This window comes from Lygodium microphyllum, chromosome 5, assembly GCF_053477565.2.
Source record: "Lygodium microphyllum isolate KBCC chromosome 5, Lygodium_microphyllum_v1.1.10, whole genome shotgun sequence".
NCBI classification, from domain to species: domain Eukaryota; kingdom Viridiplantae; phylum Streptophyta; class Polypodiopsida; order Schizaeales; family Lygodiaceae; genus Lygodium; species Lygodium microphyllum.
Window position 1 is genome coordinate 86,431,320 of NC_141139.1, and position 24,743 is coordinate 86,456,062.

The 24,743-nt window shown below is 37.8% G+C and overlaps 1 protein-coding gene across 1 annotated transcript; it reads right to left on the reverse strand.

The window, feature by feature from the left end:
- Positions 1-3,546: 3,546 nt before the first annotated feature.
- On the reverse strand, positions 3,547-5,597 carry LOC148036088 (uncharacterized). Its single transcript, XM_087679079.1, has 2 exons — positions 4,997-5,597; positions 3,547-3,810 (listed from the first exon to the last, which is right to left on the reverse strand). Exons 1-2 carry the CDS (start codon positions 5,532-5,534, stop codon positions 3,779-3,781), a joined length of 570 nt encoding a protein of 189 aa, XP_087535205.1. The 5' UTR covers positions 5,535-5,597; the 3' UTR covers positions 3,547-3,778.
- Between the last annotated feature and the right edge of the window lie 19,146 nt (positions 5,598-24,743).

Sequence of the window (24,743 nt, forward strand, 5' to 3'; positions counted from 1 at the left end):
AGTTGTGCTACTCCCGACATTGCTATGCTCCGATGGATTGCATACATCAAATCTTTGAACCCTGAATTTCAGCATATTGCAGGAAGAGATAACCCAGTGATGGGAGACATGTTATCTCGAGCACGTTATGAGAATGAAGATGGGATGATGGATGAGGAGGAAGAAGATGACTTTCTTATGGCTGAAAATGATGTTGTAAGAGAAAATTTAGCAATACAAGGTGTTGCTATAGCATTAATAGAAGCTTGGACAACAAAGAGAAGACACTTTAGATGTTTTGTATCTTGTGTAGAAGTGTTTCTGAAAGACAAATATATAGGAGAGTGGCTGAGAATTGGTCAATACCTCAGTACATTAACAAAGAGAGATGAATGATCAGATGAGGAGTTTAAGAAAATCAAAAGGAGAGCATATGGGTTTTTTTTAAAAGACGGATACTTATGGAAACATGCTAAAAGGAAACAGGTATGCCATTGCGAGTTTTGGGTGACAGAGCTTCACAAGTAAAAGTAATGCAAGAATTTCATGAAAGCTTGTGGGCTGGTCATAGAGGTGTTTGGGGTACTTTTACAAAGATCAAAGAAAGATATTGGTGGTAGGGTATGTATAAGAATGTTGCTCACTTTGTGGAAACATGTACAACATGTCAAATGTATTCATCTATGAGACATCGGGATGGATTGCAACCCACATATCCATTGTCTCTTCATTTTAAGTGGGTGGTGGATTTGGTCACAATGCCTACAGGTCTCTGGAAAATGATGTATCTTGTGCTTGCTTGTGAAGACTTGACTAATCAAGTGGAAGGGAAAGCTTTACGTACTAAGACAACAAATGTTGTGTGTACTTTTCTCTTGGAAGAGATCTTTTGTCGGTATGGCTGTGTGGGAAAAATTACAGCAGATAGGGATGATTTAGATGCAGATGAAGCTCATGATTTCTTTGCACGGTTGGGGATAAAGCTTGCTTTAACTTCAGCCTATAACCCTAAAGAAAATGGAAAAAGTGAAAGAGGTCACCCACCTATTGTGAAGGCATTGGAAAAAGCATATGGAGAGAAGGTAAAAGAGTGGCCACAATTGCTCTCTTATGCTTTGTGGGCCAACAGAACAACTCATAGTGCTGTTACAAGATATATGTCCGCATAATTGATGTATGGTCAAAAACCTATCATGCCGATAGAAGAGATGACAGTCACATGGAGTGTGTTACCTCCAAATTTTTGAGATCCCCTACTATCCCCACAATATGGGCCTGGTCGTGCTTTCTTAGCACTAGTGGGAGAAAGCTCATCCCTCTCACCCTGTGTGTAACTACATGGTTGCATTATAAGGGGTGGATTGAGTAGGGGCATCATAAATCCTCAAAAACTCTTACAACAAACTCTTGAAAAGGGGGTTCTAAGATGTTTTAGCAAGGTTAAGGATTCCATTTGCTAATGAACAAGATCTTCCATCAGCTCCTCTGACAAAGAAGGCTAATCCAATCGAGCACACAAGGCTCTAACATGGCTCACACATAAGACATTAAATATTTTGACAAAGCTTTGACATGCTCACACACGACATTAAATATTTATTTTGATTCTCCTTTCCCTAAACCTATGATGTTCATGTGTGATCGAACTATTAAGTCTACCTTCTCATCCACTCATGCTGGTGTGACCCAACCCTAAATAGGGTGTCTTGCTATGAGTACCAATGGAGTGGAATGGTTCCACTCCATCCACTTCCCCTTAATGTGACTTAACCGTAACAAGTTTGACAACTCCAGAGACAGAGAGTTGTTGACTAACAATCATCTTTGGCACACATTAGAATGCATTGTTTATCAAACTCCATCTACATCTAGTGTGCTATTCCACTCCACCCACTTCCCCTAGATGTGACTTCACCATAACAACTTTGACATCTATCTACATCTAGTGTGCTATTCCACTCCGCCCACTTCCCCTAGATGTGACTTCACCATAACAACTTGACACTTCAAGAGAGGTTTAACAATCACATTGACATTCGTGTGCCACTACTCCTTGGGTCAATTCATTGTCCTTAACAAACGGGATATGCTTCTTAACAATGGGATAATCAAAACTAGTACTTCCTGATTCTCTAGGGGTTCACATAGAAGTGGCACTGTAGGTTTAGCACATCCTCATGAGTTGTAAGTTAGCACATCCTCAAGAAGTGAGCTTGAAGAAGCAACCCTATATATAACAATTGTGTGCCAGTATTGGCCTTGGCATTGAGATCTTCAAGCACTAAGTTCCTCCTATGCATGTGCCACTACTCCTTGGGTTCAATTCATTGGCCTTGGTCAAGGGACATGCTTCTTAAAAATGAGATGATCAAGTACTACCCAAACTCAAGCATGCATGAGTGATTCTCTAGGGGTTCACGAAGTAGCCAATAAGAGCTTCAAGCATTGAGTTTCCCTATACATGTGCCACTACTCCTTTGGGTCAATTCATTGGCCTTGGCCAATGGACATGCTTCTTAACAATAAGATGAAACTCTTAAGTGAGTGGTTCTCTAGGGGTGGGATGAAACTCAAGCGTGATTGATTAGGGATTCATGTAGAAGTAGCTACAAACCCCCTTTGTATTACTACCTAGAATGCCACTCTTCTTTGCCTTCACCATAATGGAGAGGCTCATTATGCTTCAACAATTTTTCAAAACCAACACATCAGTACCTATGATGGCACTCTTCTTTGCCTTCCATTATGAAGGCATCACTACCTATGATGGCACTCTTTGCCTTCCCCATAATGGAGAGGCTCATTATGCTACGACAATTTTTCAAAACCATCGCAAAAATGGCCAAAACTACATAAATATTTTTTAGGTCTTCTAATATTGACTTTTTTCTTAGGTCTTCTAATATTGACTTTCTCCCAACTAAGAGAGAGATCGACTATTTTCTTCTATCCTTCGTATGATTCACACGGCCCCTTGCTCTAAATATTTCAACTATTTCCCTCGACTAGAGTAAATCAAGTGATCAAACCCCTCCACTATTGATAAGAACATAAAACACACACTTAAGGACTTAGGAATAAAGAGGGTTCATAGGTCATAGGTCTAGCGGAGTGGAGGGTTCAATAGGTCTCTCCATAGATCCCAACAATTTAAAAAACCACTCCACAAATCAAACGATCACCCTCGAATTAATCAATTAATTACTAGGTGGCATGCAATAGGGTCCATGTTGCAAGCTTAGTTTATTCAAGCATTTTTGCGGGTTTGTGAACCATTGTCAATCCAAAAACGACAAGCACAAATGATTTTAGACTGCCATAGCACCTTAGACTTGCACAAATGGTTTAGACCTAGACCCTTCATGACGCCCTTAAAAAAGCACATAGGTCATGCAACTTGAGCTGGCTTAATGTAATGAGACTTGGATATAACAAAACATTGGTCATTGCAATTAGAACTCGTCTCGCACACATTCGATGGTTGGTCGCTCATACAAATTTCAACAATATTACTAGACACAAACACGATTGATACAACTTGAATAACAAAAACCTTATTTTGAAACCTTTTAGCAACCTTTTACCAAAATCCTTTCTTGTATATTTACGCCTGTTTGGTAAAACCTATATACACACACACAAACCCCCCTTCATCCATACATTTTTTTAATCGAACAAAGTACACCCTACATAGGGTGTTTATTCGTCTACGATGGCACACCCATCGATCAATGGGAGAGCACTGAGTTGCGCAACTAGGATAGTTGCGCATGTTGCCACAAAGGTGGTCCACTTCTCTCTACCACCAATAAGAATTGTCCATCAGCACTTCTGTGAACAAATACAAGCAATGCATTAAGAATCAGTAATCCAACATATCGCAATCTAATTTGCATTTTGACCATATGATATTGCACGACACGATGTTGTAGGACTACAACAGTTGCAAAGATATTTAACAAGCTAGCTGACAATATAACAATAATATTATATTTAGTAGCAATATATATATTCGATTAGACTTTCATTCAATATATATTAGGTTATACTTGCATTCGATCATACAATTCAATTATTCAAGCAGTAATATTATGTTGAACGATCACAAAATTCGATTCAAGCTAGCAGTCACATTTTGTAGCAGTATATATTAGGTCTAGATCTACATTCAATCACACAACATCTATACAACCAATACTTCAAAACTTTCAATTTAAGTACTCGAAGACAAATACACTAAGGACGTGCAAACTATTGACAAATGTAGATAGAGGTACCCAACAAGGAGAATATTGACGCGCAAACTATTGACAAATGTAGGTAGAGGTACCCAACAAGGACAATATTCTCAAAAAACTAATAGTAGTACATAAGCTGTAGATTTGAATCTAACCATGATTCTAACATCGACTTAACTATAGAGACAATAATTGATACTATAGAGACAATAATTGATATACTTAACTATAGAGACAATAATTGATATATTATTAGATCAAACATTCATATGACATTCAATCATCACAAATTAAGAGAATATAATTTATATATTAAATCATATCCATAATGGATGTATTAGATCATCTTAAGAGAATATAATTTATATATTAGATCATATCCATTGCATTCATATGCCATTCAATCATGGCAAATAAATAGGAGAGACAATTACAAGAGAGAATAATTGATATATTAGATCATATCCATTATGTTCATGTGCCATTCGATCATGGCAAATAATGCATATCAATTAGATCATATCCTTTATGTTCATATGCCATTCGATCATGGCAAATAACGCAGACAATTATAAGAGAGACAATATACAATTATAAACCGATGAGAGAGAACTTGTGGCACAAACGAAATAGGTATAGATTATGTTAGGTTTAAATGACGGAATCTATTAGGTTCATATATAAAATGACGGGCAATGCATCTAAAATAGATATAGATTATAACAGACTGCTGATATATAAAATAAAATGACGGGCAATGCATCATTTAGACAACATACCTCGGGACGACCTTGCACGGCATTCGCGAGGGCGAAGGTTGCACTGCTGGAGGAGGCGAGAGGACATCTGGGCGGTCATGGTTCTCTGCTGCTGCTGCGACTCCTCTTCTCGTCTCTGCGCCCAGACGTCCTCCTCTTCATAACGACGGCGGCGCTCGCCGCCTCCGTAAGCCTGCTGGAAGGCGTAGCAGCGGTCCTGCGAGGGGATGCGCTCCACGGCCTCGCAGCACGCGCGGGACGGCTGCTGCTGCGTCACCCCTCTCCCCTCAACCGACGTCCATGACAAATACGAATTGTAATACGGCGACAACTCTCTTTCCTCCTCCACCTCTCGCCGTTGCTGCCTGAAGAAATTGTCGCACGCCCGCAGCCTCGCGTGCCACTCCTCCCTCGACCCTTCCCCTCTCCTCCTCTCCCGCTCCCTCTCCTCTTCCTCCCGACGTCGCTCTTCCTCTCGACCGCGGGATGTCGCCGACACTTCACTCACTATCACCAACAGCACCATCAGTGCTCCCAACAAAAACACACGAGCCGCCATATTGATTATCACCACCAACTACACACAAGCTAACAGGAGCTATTGTACGGGAAGCCTCGCACTAGCCGGTATGCAGGCAAAATAGCTGAGGCCTCGACCATACTTATAGGCGAGCGGCCCCTGCCCTGGCCTCGACGTGACCGCGCGTGATATTCTCGTTTCTACTCGGCGCTGCCGCCGCGTCTCCCAGTATCCTCGAGGGCGACGTTCCCTCTGGATAAGCATGCCACTCTCCTGCCATGCACCTTCCATAGTGGCACCTTCCATAGTGGCCCGATCCCATCAGCCAATCTTACTAAAAGATGAGCTTCTTTCATCGAATAAATATAGCGTAGTCAGGTGGAAATTTGAGAACACCAGACAACCTCTTAGGTGAAGGTGAATAGAGAAGAGTCATTGACACCACCTTGCATATTGGCTCCATCTCATCCGACAATGTTACTAAAAGATGGTCTTCTATACTCGAGTAGATACAATCTAAACGGGTGAAAAGCCAGCCAGGGCGGAACCTACTCAAGGCTTAGAGTCATTAATATCATAGTTAGTCAATCATATGTTTGCTTCTATCCTACTCAAGGCTTAGAGTACGTATTCAAATATTCTAGCTAAATATTTGACACAACTATCTTGCACTCTTGTTTAGAAGGCCACAAACATATGCAAGTCTTCATTGCTAATGATTAGTGAAGTCTGCATCCATTACTCAACCAAACATAGAAAGTAGTTGTTAGGGTGCTACTTCCCAGTTTTGCAATGCTCTCACATAAACACCCAATATCTTTCTTATGCACACTTGGACAAAACTATTTAAAGAAGTGTTCCCATTGTCTAGAAACAATTAAACAAAATTCTTTAATATACAAACCCTTAGCAATAATAATCTAGTTGTCTTCACACCCATATCATATATGTACCTTTCCTATACCAAAATCATATTATCAATAGTGCTATCATCCCCATTTTTGCAACAGTAGGCTTGCACTTCTATTCCATGTTGGAAGTAGCTTCTCTTGATGAGTGACTATACAATGGTGGTTCTTATGAGCTAATCGTCCCCACTTCCTCCTTAGTTCGCTTGCTATATGGATCATGAGTCCACCACAAGGTTGTAGAGCACATTGCAACATTTGAAATTTGGGAAAAAATGGGTGGGAATTGTGTGCATGATGTTTGACGTAGATTTTGTTGTGAATTTCAATTTCAAATTTGCAACATCATTTAAGCAATGAACAAGAGTGTTACTACAAGTATCACTTATGAGACCAAGTTTTGTATATCATTCAATGTTTTTAGTGACAATGAACACTATAAGAGATGAGGAGAATTTCAACACTAGTTTCTCAAGCATTTTCCCAAAAACAAATGGGACGTGGCTATAAGCACCAATATGAGCTTTGAAAAAGGTGCGCACATTATAATCACCAACATTTCCACATGTAAATACAAGTGCTTATACTAATCCCATTTAAAATATTGGCTAACCAAAACAACAAAACATATTCCAACACTAGTAGAAAATACTTACAACCATGGGTTTCCTTTCTTCATTTTGATGATACGATCTAGCTTAAAGAAAGTCCATAAACCGTATTGCATTTTTTGTTTTAGTTTTCCTCTTCTTTGTGTCATTTAGGATAGATTAACTCACCTAAGTGCATTGTATATTGTAGATAGTAAAATTTTTCCCTTTTTTGTGTGTTCTTATGGGATGGGTGGATGTGTGGGTGGGTGGATGGGTGCATGTGTAGGGCATATAATTTAGTAATATCATTGGAATAAGGGTGATTGTGTTCCAATTAGGCAACACGGTCAATCTTCATTTGACATATGCTAGGTACAAGCATGCGCTTGAAAATTGATACTTTGTTATTTTAAAAATTGATTTATAATTTTGTTAAAAATAGTGATTAATTATGAAATAAAAATCATAAAATTAATTAGTTATAATTATAAAACTAGTAACTCAATTGTAAAGTGATTTGGAGAAAGCGAGAAAGAGAGAATAGAGAGTATAGAGGGGAGAGAGAAAAAAGTCGAAAGAGTGAGAGACAAAGAGAGTGGAGAGAGTAGAGAGAGAGTGGAGGGAGATTGGAAATACGTCTAGCTTAAGTTAAAGAACCACAATGACAATCTCCCAAGGCTCTAGTTAATGAGATCCAGCCTTACAAATAACAAGAATCCAGCAAATCAAGGAGTGTATTATGACAACATCTTTTATCTCTACGATTAATGAAATGCAAGCACATCACAACTCTCCAACCATTGAGAAGAGGATTGGTAGAATCTAGCAAACTATTGGACTACATCAAATCGTAAGTATACTAACAAGAGTTTCTAACAAAAGTGCAAAAAAAACGACTACACTCGATACAGTCAATATTTCCTATGTTAAAATTACCATAATAATTGTATCGCTATATCAATCAATAATACATGGTTGAATATTCTCACACATTGGCACATATTGTAGCATGCATTCTGACATAGTTACCAATGTACTTTAAATTTACCCTTCAAGTGAAACTTTTCTTTTCTCTGTATAATTTACAAGGATACATGTACCAAGAGCGAGCTAAAGTGAAGGTGACCAATAGCACAATGTTAAGAGCTCATCCCCTCCATAATTCTCAAATTTTTGGTTTCTTTATTTGCTTGATTTCCAAGCACTTTCTATTCTCCTCATTATCGTTGAGAAAAGCCATGGCTTCAAGATGGAGTTTGTTGTTTTTTGCATATATATACATGAAAAACCCACATTTTAAGCTTTGTTGTGATAGATTTGAGTGAGAGAGTTAAAATGTGTGTGTGAATTCAAGAGAAATAAAGAAAATAACAATGTACTTTGTTATTGTCAATTTAGTTTCTTAATCATGAATTTTGTACGTAAGCAAGAGATAGAAACATAAATACATATAATATTATGGTTTGGTTGCTTCAAAAAGAGAGAGAAAGAGATGAAAGATTATAGTTTGATCACTTTCTTGGCTTATTTTTTTCTTTAGAAGAGAAAGAGAAAGAGATAAGGAGATTAGGGCAAAAAAAGATTAAATAGAGAAGAAATCAAGGGAGATAGAAAAAGATTAATAAAGAGACAAGTGTGAGGTCTTTTAAGCCTAGATATAAATTATCTAGTAAGGTATATACAAGTAGAGGTAAGCTTCTTATGTGTAGAGGCAACCAAAGTAGAAAACATTGAACATCGATATCTCCATCGAGTATCCATCAAGTATACTAGTTAACATTGTTAAATATAGAAAATTTATTTTAGTACAATGATTGGTTTGCTATAGAAAACATGACAAGTCAATTTTAATTTTGTTTTACCTTGCGTTAATTGAGATTTAATATTTTGATACACTTCTTTATAATTAGAGTTATGGTTTATGTTTTAGAGGTCTTAAGTACATTGTCATGCATTTTTGTGAAAACTGGATCTACCTCAAACAAGTTTGAAATGTTATCTCAATGAGGTGAAGCAAGCACCATTCAGCTCGTAAGTCAAACACACAAGGAACTCGTTTTTTTCAAGTATTTGGAGGTGAAGGATTTTTTCAGCTTGATTGAAGAATTTTAGTACTTTTGACATTGATTCTATAATTTGGTGGTATTACTTGGTCTATATTGAATGTTGGAAATCCTTATCATTTTCAAGATAAAGACATATTGGATATGTTGAAGGTGACCAAGATGGATGTATACTCAAACCTTAAGAACTGTAGAAAGCAATACATGGAAAAAGCTAAAAACTAATAAGAGAAACTTGTTGAGGTTTTTAAGCTTTGAAAAATGTTTGAAAGCTAAAAGGTTGTCAATTTTTGAGGGGCTGATTGAATATTTGGTCAAAGGAAAAATCACGAGGAGGGCTACCAAAGGACATTCAAGAACGACTAGTATAACTAAGAGGAGCTGGCTTTTGCCCTTGGAGGAGATATCAATTAAGGGTGGCATTGTTTTGAAGGACACAACATCAAATTTTGGGAAGTATTGAAGTTTCATTATCAAGGCAAATCATCAAGGTTAAATACTATGGTGGTCATCAACATGGAAGTGCTGGTTTAGAAGAGTCCAATAAGGGTTGCAATGTTTGTGAAGACCTTATTTGATAACTCGATGGCTTAAGATCAATATTTTCTAATTTTTGAAGATGAATGATTAGAAGATTCCAACAAGGGTGGTAGCATTTACAAAGACCTTGTTTCACAGCTCGATCGCTTAAGATCAATATTTTTAAATTTTTGAATATGAATGATGGTCTTCATGATCGCACGGAAGGTGGCGATTTGGCAATTCGGAGGTCGATAGAAAATTGAGGTTGATAAGATATATTGAACGAAAAAAATAAAGCTTAAGGAGTAAGTATGAGGCTGAGCTCTGATTCGGGGGGAGAATTGGATAAATCTTAAATTTGAAATCTAATCATGGAGTACATTTTCAGAGTGTTCAAGGCAGCTACATTTTCAAGAAGACTATATTGGATGTAAGGCTTGATTAAGGTGCAAATCGATAGAGCCGATTAATCACATCATCTTGAAGAAGTTTGAGCCACTAAAATTTGCATGTTTCAAGTATTTGAGCATTTGAAAAGAAATGAAATTGATGTGTGATAATAGAATATCATTTGAGTATAAGTCAAGGTCGTTGGAATTGCTACTATGTTGAAGACTGCAACTATGGATGAATGTGGGCAACAATTTATGTTTGTCGAAGTGGATTGTGATGGTGAACCTCTTCAAACACCTGAGGGCATGCTAGGAGTTACTTGACGAGGGACTCCATGAGGTGCTTGTTATCAAGTCTTATATTATTGGATCCTTTTTTATGTGTGATTTTATTGCCTTTTGCACATGTTGTATTCAAAACTTTAGGGATGTGAGCAAAAATGATCTCTTTTTTTTTTTCGTCTAGCACTTTTTAATGGGTTACATGTATTCTACTAGATCTCTAATTGAGAGGTGATATTTTATTTGGTTGAATGGGTGGAGGAGTTAGGGGGATGCACATCAAAACATTGAGTTTCATGCATTCTAGAAAGAATTGTTTGGATAGAAGCAATTGAATTTTCAGAGTTTAATTAAAGACATCGCACTAAGCCATCACTTATACAAACACTCATTTTTCTTGCATGTATTGGGTTGTGTGAAATATTTATTATTGCTCGTTGCTCATGATACATTATTTTTGGTGCCCCCACACCCCTGAGGAGCACTAAAAGTGGTTTGGTGCTATTTCTTTGCAGTTATTGGTTACAAACATGGTGACATTTCACAAGAGATTGGACAAAGATGTTTATGCTTGGGTGGATTATATGGAGCAATGTATGTGTATGTTTGATATTGTGGGTGATGAAGATATGGTGACTTTTTCCTTGAAATGGTTCAAGGATTATGCCTTGGAATTTATAAGTTGTGTTCTAGATTATATTCTCAGTAGTTGTGGGAAAGTCTCTCTTGGTTATACAGAGTTTCTTCTTTATTCATCCTGTAGGTTCTAGCATGAGTGACCAATCATATAGAAAGTTTTAAGGATTGTACCAACTTTGACTCAATGCCATTAGAGAGATGGAATGCTCTTATGAGGACTATATGGATGTATTGGATCCGCTTTGGCAAAAGGTACAAGATTTGGCATTTGGAGTACATCCACAAAGCAGTGATGAGTATATTGAAGAGAAGGCATTTGTATGTCTAGATGAGAGGGAAATATCCACATTGGTGGATTATTCTTTAGCTTTGGAGAAAGCTCAATTTTTAGTTGGAGTGACAATTTATGATAGTGATAGAGAAGAGGAGGAGGGCTTCCAAGAGTCTCCCACATCTTGTGGTGATATAGGAGGTGTTTTGTCTACTGATATTGGTTTGGACTCATTGGATTGGAAGGAGGATGATGGTGTTTCTTTGGGATTTGGTGAACTGTTGAGTGATGTTGAGAGTCATCATGTTGAGGTGTTCCATGATCATTGTGGTGATGTTTCTGGTATTGTAGGGGATGATTTGGGTGTAGAGTTGGTTGTTGAAGGAAGTAGACAAGAGCATCTATCTTGTATGCTAGAGGATAAGGGGATTCTTGAAGAGTACTCCTTGGAGTTGGTTGATGCTTCTAGTATTGAGAAGATATTTTTGGATAGTTTGGGAAGTGATGTTGATGATGAGTTTGTTGTATGTCAAAAGCCAATGCAAATTGATATGCATGGAGTAGAATGTCCACTTGTTATCTTTTCCTCTACTTTCAATGCAGATATATTTTATGACTTGTATTTGCAGGGTATGTTTTCAGCTAATGATAGTTCTGGGAAGGAACTTGCTATGGATATTTCTACTGAAGGCTCTCATCTAATAGAGTATTCTTATGAGTATGAAGATGTTGGTACAATATTATTATTAGATAAAGCAGTGCAAAATGTATCTATTAAAGAACACCAAGGTGTGTAGATAGAGGAGGCTATTCCTAGCCTTTGGCAGAGAAATTTTTGGATGTATGTAGCAATGCGTGGTCTATAGGGTATCAAGGAAGAATACTTGATAAAACCTTTGGAATTACCTCTTGTAAAGGAAGTTATATGGAATATGAGGAGGAAGCATCCTATTGCATTGAGGAGTCCAAGTCAAAGTAAGAGATCATGTTGATTGATTTATATGTAGGCTTTCTTATTTGGATGTATGGTTGTTGATAAAGCTTGCAAGTTTTGAGGAAGTGAATATGATATTTGGAGGCAAGGAGTTGAGTTTATGAGATGATGAGGTTATTATTATGGATTTGCATTGGATAAAGCATATTGCTCAAGATACCAAACTACAAAACTTTTATGCATATGAGTTATATGGATTTCCTATTTTATCTTCAGGCCTACAGGAATATCTTGCATGGGATGAAGAGGATGTTATCTATGTGTTTGATCTAGGAGTTCCAAAATTTTGCTTTATAGAGAAAATTTATGAGAGCAGAATTACCTTTGTGTTTGATCTAAGTACTCGAAAAAACTTCTTTGTTGGCTATCATGATGAGGGTTAGATTATTTATGTCTTTGATATAGGTGGACCGCTACACATAAATGTTTTTAGACTAGAGGGAGAGCTGAAAATGTCAAGCATTTTTGTGAAAACTAGATCTACCTTAGACAAGAAGTTCAAAATGTTATCTCAGTGAAGTGAAGCAAGCACCATATAGCCTGTAAGTTAGACACAAGGAACTCGTTTTTTCCAACTATTCGAAGGTGAAGGATTTTTCAGCTTTATTGAAGAATTTTAGCAGTCTTGACATTGAGTGTATTACTTGGTCTATATTGAATTTTGTAAGTGCTTATTTTTTTCAAGATAAAGACATTCTTGGGTATGTTAAAGATGACTGAGATGGGTGTATACTCAAACCTTAAGAATTGTAGAAAGCAATACATGGAAAAAGCTAAAGACTGATATCAGAAACTCGTTCAGGTTTTTAAGCTTTAAAAAACGTTTGAAATCTAAAAGTAATTTGGAAAGCAATTGTGTTTGAGGATAGATATTTAGAGGAGGATGGTTGTCTATTTTAAGGGGCTAATTGAACATTTGGTCAAAGGAAAAAAAAGCAAGGAGGATTGCCGCGCAAGACATTGAGGAACGACCAGTATAGTTGAGAGGAGCTAGCTTTTGTTGTTGGAGGAGATATTAATAAAGGATGGCATTGTTTTGAAGGACATAGCATCAAATTTTTGGGATTATTGAAGGTTCGTTATCAAGGAAAATCATCAAGGTTAAGTACTATGGTGGTCACCAACATACACTACAACATATAGACCCAATAGCAATGTTTAAAGCAACAAATTATTCATGGAAAAAATTGCCTCATCATCGTTATTCACGTCTCTAATAGTGACATGATAAATTCATTAGTATATGCATTGCTATTAATGTTGCTATATGCATTGCTAATTAGATTAGCGATGCTAATAGCGATGGTTGCAGAGTAAAATTTTTATGCAAATAACGACAATTATAGAGGAGAAGACAATTATGTGGCAGGGCATGTAGTCTTGCCACCCTTCTAGCTCTATGCACTAAATATTCTTGCATAATTTATTTACCAATGTCATGTACACCTAATGTCTAGAAATTGCACATCAGATTTTCTAAAAAAGAGGAATCCTCTGATTGCAAACTAGATATAATCAATTCGAAAAGGTATTATGTAAGGAGCTTTTTCATTGCTTGCTTAGGCCCAATAAGAAGAGCTTCACTTCAAGCTTTCATTGCAGTCAAGCCCCTAAGGTATGAATAAGTCCCATTGATCTTCTACTCACTCCACCTTATTCCAAGCTTGTTCAAGCTTTTTTGGGGGAGAATTTAGGCATTTGTAAGAGTTATACCATGGCGTTGGAGCCACAAACACTTATATAGGGAGTAGTAGTGTCTCTGAGCTATGCTCTTCGTTCTTGTTTTTACCTACGTCTAATTTGTCTTCTATCTCTTTTTTCTTGGCCTCATCCTTCATCAAAGGCATCCCATGCCTCACAAGAGGGTGTCGACCTGACCTTACCCTTAATCTCAATGGATGGAGGTGTTTCAAGATCAAAAGAATCAAGCTCATCCTCCCCCTTCTCGTACTCCATTTCTTGAGGTGCAACTTGTGGTGCAAGGGTTCATCCTTCTAACATATCCACATATCTTTGTCTTCTTTGTTGTATCCTAACTCCATCATAATACTTTCTATCTTTGAACACACATCCATTCTCCATCCTTCTCCCTTCACATAATACTCCATCATTTATTCTTCTTCTTGGACTCTGTCAGGTTGGCATTCTTCGAGATGGGGGTAGTCGGTGCAGAGGTATTCTCCTTCTAGGTGGTAGTTGGTCCTGAAGAAAAAGGCTAAAGAACTGGCTCACTCCTAGTTTCTTTCTTTGATCCTTCTGGTTGATCATTATCTCTTTTGCGCTTTTCTTCAACAAGTGCTTCAAATCCTTGAGATTTTGCAATATAAGCATAGATAGAGAAGACATCTACGCGATCATTCCATCTGGTTCCTTTTCTAATTGTATCTCCTATGAATAAAGTTCAGATGAAGAAGCTTTATCTTTCTTTTCCGCATGTAGTGCATAGGACCATAAAGGAGACTTATGGAAAATATTCACGATATTCGTTCTAGAGGTACTAGTCTTTAGGGTAGCCTTCTTGGTAGTAGTCTTCAGGATAGTAGTCGAGGTAGCAGCAGTCAACTCCTTCTTGGGGACAAGGTGTTCCAAGCACTACAACAGAAACGAAGCATAGACCCGCATGTTAGACGCGCAAAGTCGGGTGCGTCTATCATTGCATCTATAAGTGCGTGTAAAAGTGCGTGTAAAAGTGCGTGTAAATAGATGCAAATTTTACGTCTATATATCCGCGCAAATAGACGCTAATATAGACGTGCCAACAGACGCACAATTAATTAACCATCTAAAATTGGAATTCACATAATTAAAAAACCAAAGTTAATAATTATTTAACCACCTGAAATTGATTCTTGAGCATGCATGTGTGCGCATGATAAAAACCATAGAATTAAGAATACACATTGAATCATTGAATTAAAAAAATAGAGTTAATAATTACTTTTTCATTGCTCTCTAATGAATGACAGTTCCTCCACTTGACAAGCATGATATAAGTAATTAGCGACAAGCGACAGAAACCTTACAATTAGTAGCAAGCATTGCAATATGTATCTCGTAATTTCTCTACGTACTTGAAGATGATAAAAGATACTTCCTTTTTATTATGGAAAATTCAATTTAGCTTTAAACTTGACTATTGATTCTTAAGTATGCACGTGTGCGTATGATAAAAATCATAGAATTAGAAATACACATTGAATCATTAAGCAAATTAAGTATGTTACAGTGAATGATCCATCTCATCTTCAATGAGATCAGCCCTTGCTAAACTATCTACTTCTAGGTCTATGTTACCAAGAGGTAACAAAACAAATAAGTCTATCCCACTATCAGATGTGTTGCTATATTGCTCAATAACTTCATCAATATCATCGACAATCACATTATTGTCTTCTTCTGTGTTTCCTTGAACATCCTCGCGAGGTTCATCTTGTACTATATCACACATATCATCTATTATGGTGTCATCATGCACATCATCATTAATTGTTGGATTGTCATCTGCTATCTCCATGTCGGTAATATTATCATATATTGGTTTTGAACGATTAGATATAGGGATAGCATACCACCATCGGTTATTGTTTACCATTGGATGATACACAATCTGTATTTGAAAAACAAAAGCAAGAAACTTAAATACTTATTATATTGTGTATATATATCACATGTATACATATTAAAAAATTAGTGTTTGCATATATACCTGCTCGCATTGTTGAGATAGTACTAATGTGTCATTCTTGTTTTGGTGAAATTTTGTAGAGTCAATGATTACAAAACCACTTGGATGACGTTTGATTGTGCAATGCTCACCATTTGTTACCACTTCTTTAAACCACTTCACATCCAGTACATATATATAACCTTCCATGGTACCATTGGCATCCTCGAAGTGAGCAAGGACACCACAATCTTGGGTATTTCTCTTTTCATCTATATGTTGAGTTCGAAGATGTTCACCCTCACACCAAAGTGCATTGAATAATGTGCACTAGTAGTAAAAGATAAAAGATCAAACATGTCAATTATTTATATAAAATAAAACTTATAGAAACAAATTAATTGATAGTATGTCTCACCTTTGATAAGCAACCTCGTGCGTATTCCCACTCTTCTTGAGATATATTAATTTCCTCCTCTTTTTCCATTCTCTCCATTTTCTCATGTAACCAATCTATATCAATATGACGTGGGAGCGCATTTAGATGATCTGGAAATGAGACATTACGTCCATATCTAGTGCAAAATTCTTGTCTTTCGCTTTTTCTTCTTGCCCTTACTTCATTATATAGTGTCACCCATTTGCTCATTACATCACTATTGAGCACGTAAAAACTATTTAACTTACGAAGTTCTTTTTTTGTTAGCACTTTACTCATTCATTTTCCTTGAGGTACTATAGAGTTCATCCTCAAGTCTTCATCATCTTTCCATAGTCGTGGTTGAGAGGGATCCACTTCAGTAAGATATTTAAAGATATAAACAAGGGATGATTGCACTAACCAACCCTCAGCCATGCTTCCCTCAGGCCGTGCTTTTTGCCTCACAAAATCTTTCAAGGTTTTCATGAAGCGCTCAATAAAAAACATCCACCTTACATGAACCGCCCCACAAAGTGCGATCTCATCAATCAAATGTACGAGTAAATGTAATTGAGTAGTCAAAATGGATTGAGGAAAAATTTCATCCACAAAACAAACCACCTCAACAGATAATACTCGAGCATCTTGCAATGTGTTTGAATCAATTTTCTTCAAGCTCATGTATCTGTCAAGATGTATTTGAGAATTGTTTATTTTTTTGTAGAAATTCAAAGATATATAATGAAAAAATACAATGTATACACACCTCACAAGCTCTCCCATCTTGTAAATGATATCACCTACATCTTTGGATACACAATGGGATATGCTAGTAGGAAGTACGAACTGAATGTAAACAATATTCATAGATCAAATGATTAGTTGAGGAAAAAGTCATCATACCCCAAAGTTTACACATAGTTACTCCACTAATTACTATATTCATGGTTAGAGATACCCTTACTTGAATCATTTTGTGCCAATTGTGGGACTTCAAACTCGATAGTTGCTCCACAGCTCTTTTCTTTTTCTTTATGAAGGCTTCCTTGAGACATCTCATACATCATGTGGGTGTTCGAAAGCTATATATTTGTTCCTTCACTATTTTTTCATTGTTCTTTGACAACATCCAAGGTGCATGGGGTAGCTCAATCTTTCCTCTGGGTCCAATGCGTGGCCAGGCTCGTCTCATGTGACCAATGTTACGTAAATCCTCCCTTACATTAACTGAATCACGAGTCCCTATCAAGTGATCCCATAATGTAGATAAAACATTTTTGAATATGTGCATGGGGTCCAACAAGTGATTGATCTTGAGTTCAGTCCAGTACGGAAGACGAAAAAATATAGAGAACCTAACAAACAAACAGTATATTATGTAAACAATTCATCATGCTAAATACTTTAAAGTCAATTGAGAGAAATGCACTTCTTACCGACTCATGCCGAGTGGAGGGTGGCTGTCGGCATTAATCCATCTCTCCTTCCAATCTCGAATGGTTAGAGATTGTGGAGTCATTCCATTAGTAGGGAGAACATATTTGGGATGGTCAATAGGAAGAAATCGATGATGATTGTCGTAGATAACCTTCTTTAAACGTGCCGGCCTAGAGGAAATTAGAGAGGGACCGCAAATAGGACATGTATGATATCCTGATGTGGTTACTGAAAAAACAAGTGAATTAATAAAATGCAATTGATTCAAGTCTTGAATTTCAAATATAGAGTTATATACATGTACCTTAACACTCTTTGTATCCTGGAAAGTCATGCATGGTCCACAACAACATTGCCTTCAATGTGAAAACTCTAAAGGATGTAGATACACTTGTATCTTGCACCTCAATACTTTTCCATAACATTTCTAACTCTTCAATCAAAAGCTCTAAGTAAATGTCCATGTTTTTTACCTTGTGCTTTCCAGAAATCAGAAGGGACAACATTACATGTTCCTTTTTTAATTGCCATGAATGGAGGAATATTATAGTTCACCAATACCACTGGCCATACACTGTATGATGTGCTTTTGATGCCAAATGGATTGATTCCATCTATACCTAAATCAAATCTCAAATTTCTTGGCTTTTCTTTGAAAACGGGCCACAAATTATCTATATGTTGCCATGCCGGTGTGTCTGCAGGGATCCTCCATTTTCCATCACTTGAACGATGACTAGCATGCCATGACATGAGCTTTCCAATAGACTTACACTTGAACATAAGTTTTATACGTGGAACAATCGAAAAATATCGCAAAACCTTATGAGGCACATCCATTGACTTCATCTCCACTTCGTATCTTGATTCGCCACAAACAGGACACTCTCATGCGAACTCATGAATCCCATCAAATAAGACACAATCATTGACACATGTATGGATCTTGACATAATCGAGGCCTCCCAGAGATGTCAAGTAATGTCTTGCTTACTCTCTCTTAGTTGGCAATTTGTTTCCTTTTGGAAGTATTTGTGATGATAACCTACATATATTTTTAAAAGTGAGTTTAAAAACCACCAACATATATTTCTGTCTGATTTCAAAATAGAACAATTAATATTCTGATTCATAAGCCAAACTGAATTGATACCTACTTCAATAACGCATCCAAATTGACATTACTCCATCCATAAATTGTTTGCAAGTTAAGTATCTCGAGGGACGCATGAAGAACGGAGTACGTACAACCTTCATACAACGGAGTAGATGATGCTACATATAGTGGATCATCTGGCTTTGTAGAGTGACATTCTCCCTGAACCGGTTCCAAAAATATATGGTGTACCATGTTGTCCAAAATCTCATCCTCTACGACTTGATGGGGCATTTCATGAGGGCTACTATCATGGTCGTCAGTCTCTACTCTTCTTGAAGACTCTGCCTCCTCGCGTCGACGTTTTGTAGCCTTTCCCATAACATAGACTAACAGTATTAGTGGTTTAAAAAATCAATGAATACCGGTGATTTTTCTTGGTTCCATTCTCCATACAAGCTAAGGTGTGACATTGCAATTTGACGTGCTCGAAAAATACACCCTCGACAACGATCACACATGCATTTAATTTTTCATCATAGCCATGCATCTCGATTATGAAGACACAATGTTTCATCCTCACTTGAGGATGTGCTCATTGACTCATCAGCATGCACTGCACTAGGTGATGACGACGACATGAGTAAACCTAATTCATGACAACATCAATATATTTGTCATTCATATGTTTACATAAAAACTTAAAGCTAATGTATTAATTATTCTAAGATCTCAATTTTAAATACACAAAAATCATCATAAATACATTAAAACTTATGATAAGAATTCGCTATCAAAACTTATCTTAAAAACAAAAAATTATGATAAAGCCTAAATGCACGTCTATATCCGTGTTTACATACGCATCTATATTAGCGTCTATTTCCACGTCTATGTTTGCGTCTATACTCACGTCTACCTGAACAATAGACGCGCATATACATGCAAAAATAGACGCACATGTCAAAATTCAAACCGTACTTAAATCATTTCTTTTCAAACTGTCCCTTTCCTTTCCTGCATTTTTTGCGGTTCTAAAGCTTGAGTTTAGCCGACATGCAGTCTCTTCATGCCTCACCTCCTCACGACTCACCTCTTCTTTCATTTCAAACACACAAGAATGGAAAAAGGAAAGCCAAGGAGAGAAAGAAAGACAGAACAAGAGAGAGGAGAACAAGAAGAAGCAGCAAGCAAGCATCAAGAGAGGGCAACTTACCAAGGAGAGGAAGAAGGAGAAGGAAGAAGTGCCACCACCCGCCACACCAAACACCCAAGGTGAGTCTCTCTCTCTCTCTCTCTCTCTCTCTCTCTCTCTCTCTCTCTCTCTCTCTCTCTCTCTCTCTCTCTCTCTCTCTCTCTCTCTCTGTTTCTCTCTTTCTCTCTCTGCTCTGTCTGTGTATTTAGGATTTCTGATTCTATTATGTATTGCATTTTGTAAATCATCAATGGTGGTCGTCGGGCTAAAATGAGCCGGCTGAGCATGTCTGATAGCGCATCTACATTTCAGTGTAGACGCAGGTATAGACGCGAAAAAATGTTTCCTCTCATTGCGTCTGAGGGCGTCTTAGAGCGTGTGTGTTGGCGCGTGTGTAGGTCAATCTACACGCGATGATACAGGCGCGCACAGATTGACCTGGAATTTGCGTCTGACAGCGCGTCTATACTGCATCTCAGATGCAAATATAGACGCGCTGAACAGAAGGTTGACTTTGGGAGCGCGTCTGAGAGCGTGTCTAATCTGCAATTTAGACGCGGTTATACACGCACCAGCTCTCTCAGCTCTGATAAAAAATAATATATTTTTGCAATGATGAATGTGACCAATCCCATGTTTGTGTTTATCAGTTTTCTTGTTTATGAGAAGCATTAGCACTTAAGTTTTATGCTCAATGTCTAAAGGAATCTCTTTGAAAATGTAAGTAATATATGATTTTTTGTATGCAAACCAATTTGTCTTTTTCTTGTGTTTTTTTTGCAGATGTCGTATCCTGGTTCATCTAGCAATGACCCGGATTTGGATCGCATGAATGATACATTGGCCTCGTTTGGCAAGGGGTCAATGCATTTTTTGGAGGTTTTCCTAGTAGGGAAGGCTTCATGGGAGAGATGACCAGACACCTTGGCCGCTCTCCCACAGTGGACGAGGTGTTCACCTGTGGCCGCTCTCCCACAGGGAGAGTCGAGGGGGAGAACGAGGCGTGTCGAGGTTGCCTAGGAGGTGGCGAGCGATCACCCTCACCAGTAGATCACGTAGAGGAACTTGTATGCAAGTACTATAGAGTTAGAGATGCTGGTGGCATCTTCCATGATTATGAGGGAAGGGATGTAATGGCGTACATGAGGAGCGTCGTGCATGCGACGTATAAAGATTGTTTCATTGCCTTCAAAAATCAGAAAAGCAGCTTGTGGCAGGACGTGTTGAGGGCAGTCCATAGGAGGTACCCAAATCCTAAAGGTCAGCGATTCTCGGATGATTGGGGATGCACAAAAGTGAGGGATATGCTTCACAACAAAAGATCCCACCTCATGACACACACCAAGGACTCACTGCAGAGGCAGGAGGAGGGGCGTAGAGCCTATAGCCAACCACCTATGTGCCACCGCATAGAGTGGAAGAAAGTCAAGAAGAAAGCAGCAGAGAAAGTGAAGAGTCACCAGTACGCAGAGGCGCGACGGATCCAAATGGAAACCATGGGATCGTCGCATTACGGATCGGGCGACAGAGAGTTGTGGGAGGCAGAGTTTGTAAGTATATTTTTATTTCTAGTTTTTTAAAATTTATATTTCTTTCAATTCTTTATATAATTTGTTCTAATATATTGTGACTCATAATTGTTTGTATATATCATAATTGTTTTGCAGACTACTATCGTTGGTAGGATACCTACTCCGAGAGAGGTAGGTTACCATCGAGGCCATAACCGCGTAGCCACATGGCTTCACTTCTATGAGGAGGGTCTCATCACTGAGGACCAATACAACCGGGCCATGAGGATTCAACAGCCAAAGGAGGTATGTTTTTCTTACTTTCCTATTAAAAGTATAGCTAATTATAACTTTTTCTCTACCATGTCTATGTAAGAAACCTTGATCTTTTGTATGTGTAGGCGAACCCGGATGTGGAGCATAGCGACGCTAGTAGCCATGGTGGTACTAGCGAAGATGTTTCTTCTTCAGATTCGTAGAGGAGCACCATACCTCCTTATGAGGCCTTGTTTTCTTGTATATGTGTGATCCATCTTTGAGTCTACTGCTTGCGGCCATGCTTTAGGTCGCAAGCACTTAAACTTCCCATGTAAATGCTTTTGATCTATAATGAATACATGGCCTTTTAGTTTCAATTCTCGTGCCCGTAAGATACATTGTCTTTTTTCCAAATGCACAATCTGATGTATGGGAGGGGGAAAAAAAAACCAAAGAGCATGTGGTTACTTTGCAACCACATGCTCTCTGGTTTCTTTTTTCCAGTTCTGCTTTGCGCATCTATCCGCGCGTCTAAATTGCAGAATATGCGTGTTTATATGCGCATCTACAGTGCAAAGTACACGCGCTTATACACGCGCTCCATAATTCAAAATTAAAAAAGAAATTAAATATCTTTTTTTAAAAAGGAGATTTTTGGTTTTTTGTTCGCGTCTATCGGTGCTTGTAAAAGCGCGTCTATAAGTGTGTCTATATGCCCGTCTAATTGCCAAATATACGCGTAAATTGAATTAAATAAATAGCAATTTTGGTTTATTATGCGCATGTATTCACGCATGTATATGTGCGTCTATTGCGTGTCTATTTTTGCGTGTAAATTCGTTCATACATGCGATTATAGACGCGACACGATAGACGCGCAAATAGACGGGCGGATAGACACGCTCGTAAGATTTTCTCTATATTAAAAAATCGCGTCTAAAAGTGCGTCTATGAGGCCTTTTTGTTGTAGTGAAGATCTAGGTTGAGCTCATCCTCTTCGTTTTCTTCTTCTTCATCTCCATCTTACCAGAATTCTTCATCTTTTTTCACATGTTTCTTCTTTTCTTGCATCCTTGGTTTTTTTTTTTGTCAGCTTCACTTCATTTTTCAGCTCTTGGACTCTTTTGGCTCTCACCTACTTCAAGTATGGTTTGGTCTACTCTGTGGCTTTTTCAGATCTAGAGGCAGTCTCCTAGTTCCACCTTAGTATGCTTTCTTCTTGTAGCCCCATATCGAGGTCTCGAGCCATCTTCACTTGCCATAGCCTCTCTCTCTCTCTCTTCTCTACTTTTCTTTTACCTCTCCCTCTATATGTGTGTGTGTGTGTGTGTATGTTTTCTCTCTCTATTTTCTCTTTTCTTTATTTCTCTCTCTCCCTCTCTCTATCTATTTCTCTTTCTCCCTCCCCCTCCCTATCTTTATTTCTCTCCTTCCCTCCCTCCCCCTTCAACCCTTATATATATACATATATATGCTCTCTCTCTATCTCTCCCTCTATTTCCTCTTATTGTCGTTATTTTTCTCTCTCCTTCTCCACCTTCTATTTCTCTGACTCCCTCCCCCCTCTTCTCTTTTTTCCTTTCCTCTCTCTATTTTTCTCTCCATCTATCTATCTATCTCTCTCTCTCTCTCTCTCTCTCTCTCTCTCTCTCTCTCTCCCCCTCTATTTCTCTCTCTCCCTCTCCCTCCCTATCTTTATTTTTCTCCTTCTTTCCCTCCCTCCCTCCCTCTATCTCTCTCTCTCTCTATCTCTCTCTCTCTCTCTCTATATATATATATATTTATTTATTTATTTATTTATTTATTTATTTATTTATTTATTTATTTATGTCTATCCCTCCTCTATTTTTCTCTCTCTTTGTAGTATTTCCCTATCCATTTTTCTCTCTGTGACTATTCATCTCTCTCTCTCTCTCTCTCTCTCTCTCTCTCTCTCTCTCTCTCTCTCTCTCTCTCTCTCTCTCTCTCTCTCTCTCTCTCTCTCTCTCTCTTATGAATCTTTTCATAAACAATAAGAACAAAGAAGCGAAGAAAAGAGAGAAGAGATAATGCACTTACCTCAAAGCTTGAAGAATAATCCTTTCACGCTTCTCTCCTTCTTCTTCATCTCCTTCACGGGTTCCCTCCTTCTCCTTTGTAGTTATCCCCTCTCTTTTCATGGTGGATGGGGGTGGTAGCGGCCTCTCTCTCAATCTCCCTTGCTTTGATCTCTCTCCCTTCTTCTCTCTATACATCCCTTCATCAACAAAAAAAGAAAGAGAGAAGTAAAGAAAAGAGAAAAACAAAGAGAGAAGAGATAATTCACTTTCCTCAAATCTCGAAGAAGAATCCCTTTGTACTTCCCTACATTTTCTTATCCTTTGCGAGTTCCTTCCTTCTGCTTTACACTTGTCTCCTCCCTCTTTGTGGATGGTGGCACGATTTTTAAAGTTAGTGGAAATTTTAAAAATTAGAAAAGTAAATAACATTCATTAAAAGGGCATAAAATCAACGTTTGTAAAAAAAAAAAGGCAAAATGAATAATACTTAAAAGCTATATTTTTCAATGCATGATCCAATGGATGTAAGCTTAGTAGCTATAAGTGTGGTGAATGATAACATGGAATAGGATTGTAACCTTTGCTAAAATATGCTTGATTGATTAATGATGCTTGACTTGGAGAAGAAGAAAGGGAAGGAGTAAAACAAGTCTTTAATGCATACTTACATGCTTATGAGGGAGGAAAATAGAAAAAAGGATGGATTTTATGGAATCGGACCCCACATTGCACACAATCATAATGAGATAGATTTGAAATGCCCCCTTGTGTGTCATTGGGTTTGCATTCTCTATTGGACAAGAAACATACTTGTACCCAATGGCATGCACAAAGACTATAAGTCAAGTTTGGAATTCCTTGTAGTGATCATTGAGTCTGAGTCATCAAGTTTCTCCTCTTTTTAATTGTCATTTGTTTGATGTGAATTACTTGTAAAGACATAAAATAGTATTTGATTGTGAT

Bases quoted from the DNA above. Each gene is read 5' to 3' on its own strand.
- LOC148036088 (XM_087679079.1), bottom strand. From the start codon at position 5,534: ATGGCGGCTCGTGTGTTTTTGTTGGGAGCACTGATGGTGCTGTTGGTG. The intron at 3,811-4,996 runs GTATGTTGTCTA...ATTTGTTCACAG, and splicing joins CCGTGCAAGGTCGTCCCGAG to AAGTGCTGATGGACAATTCT.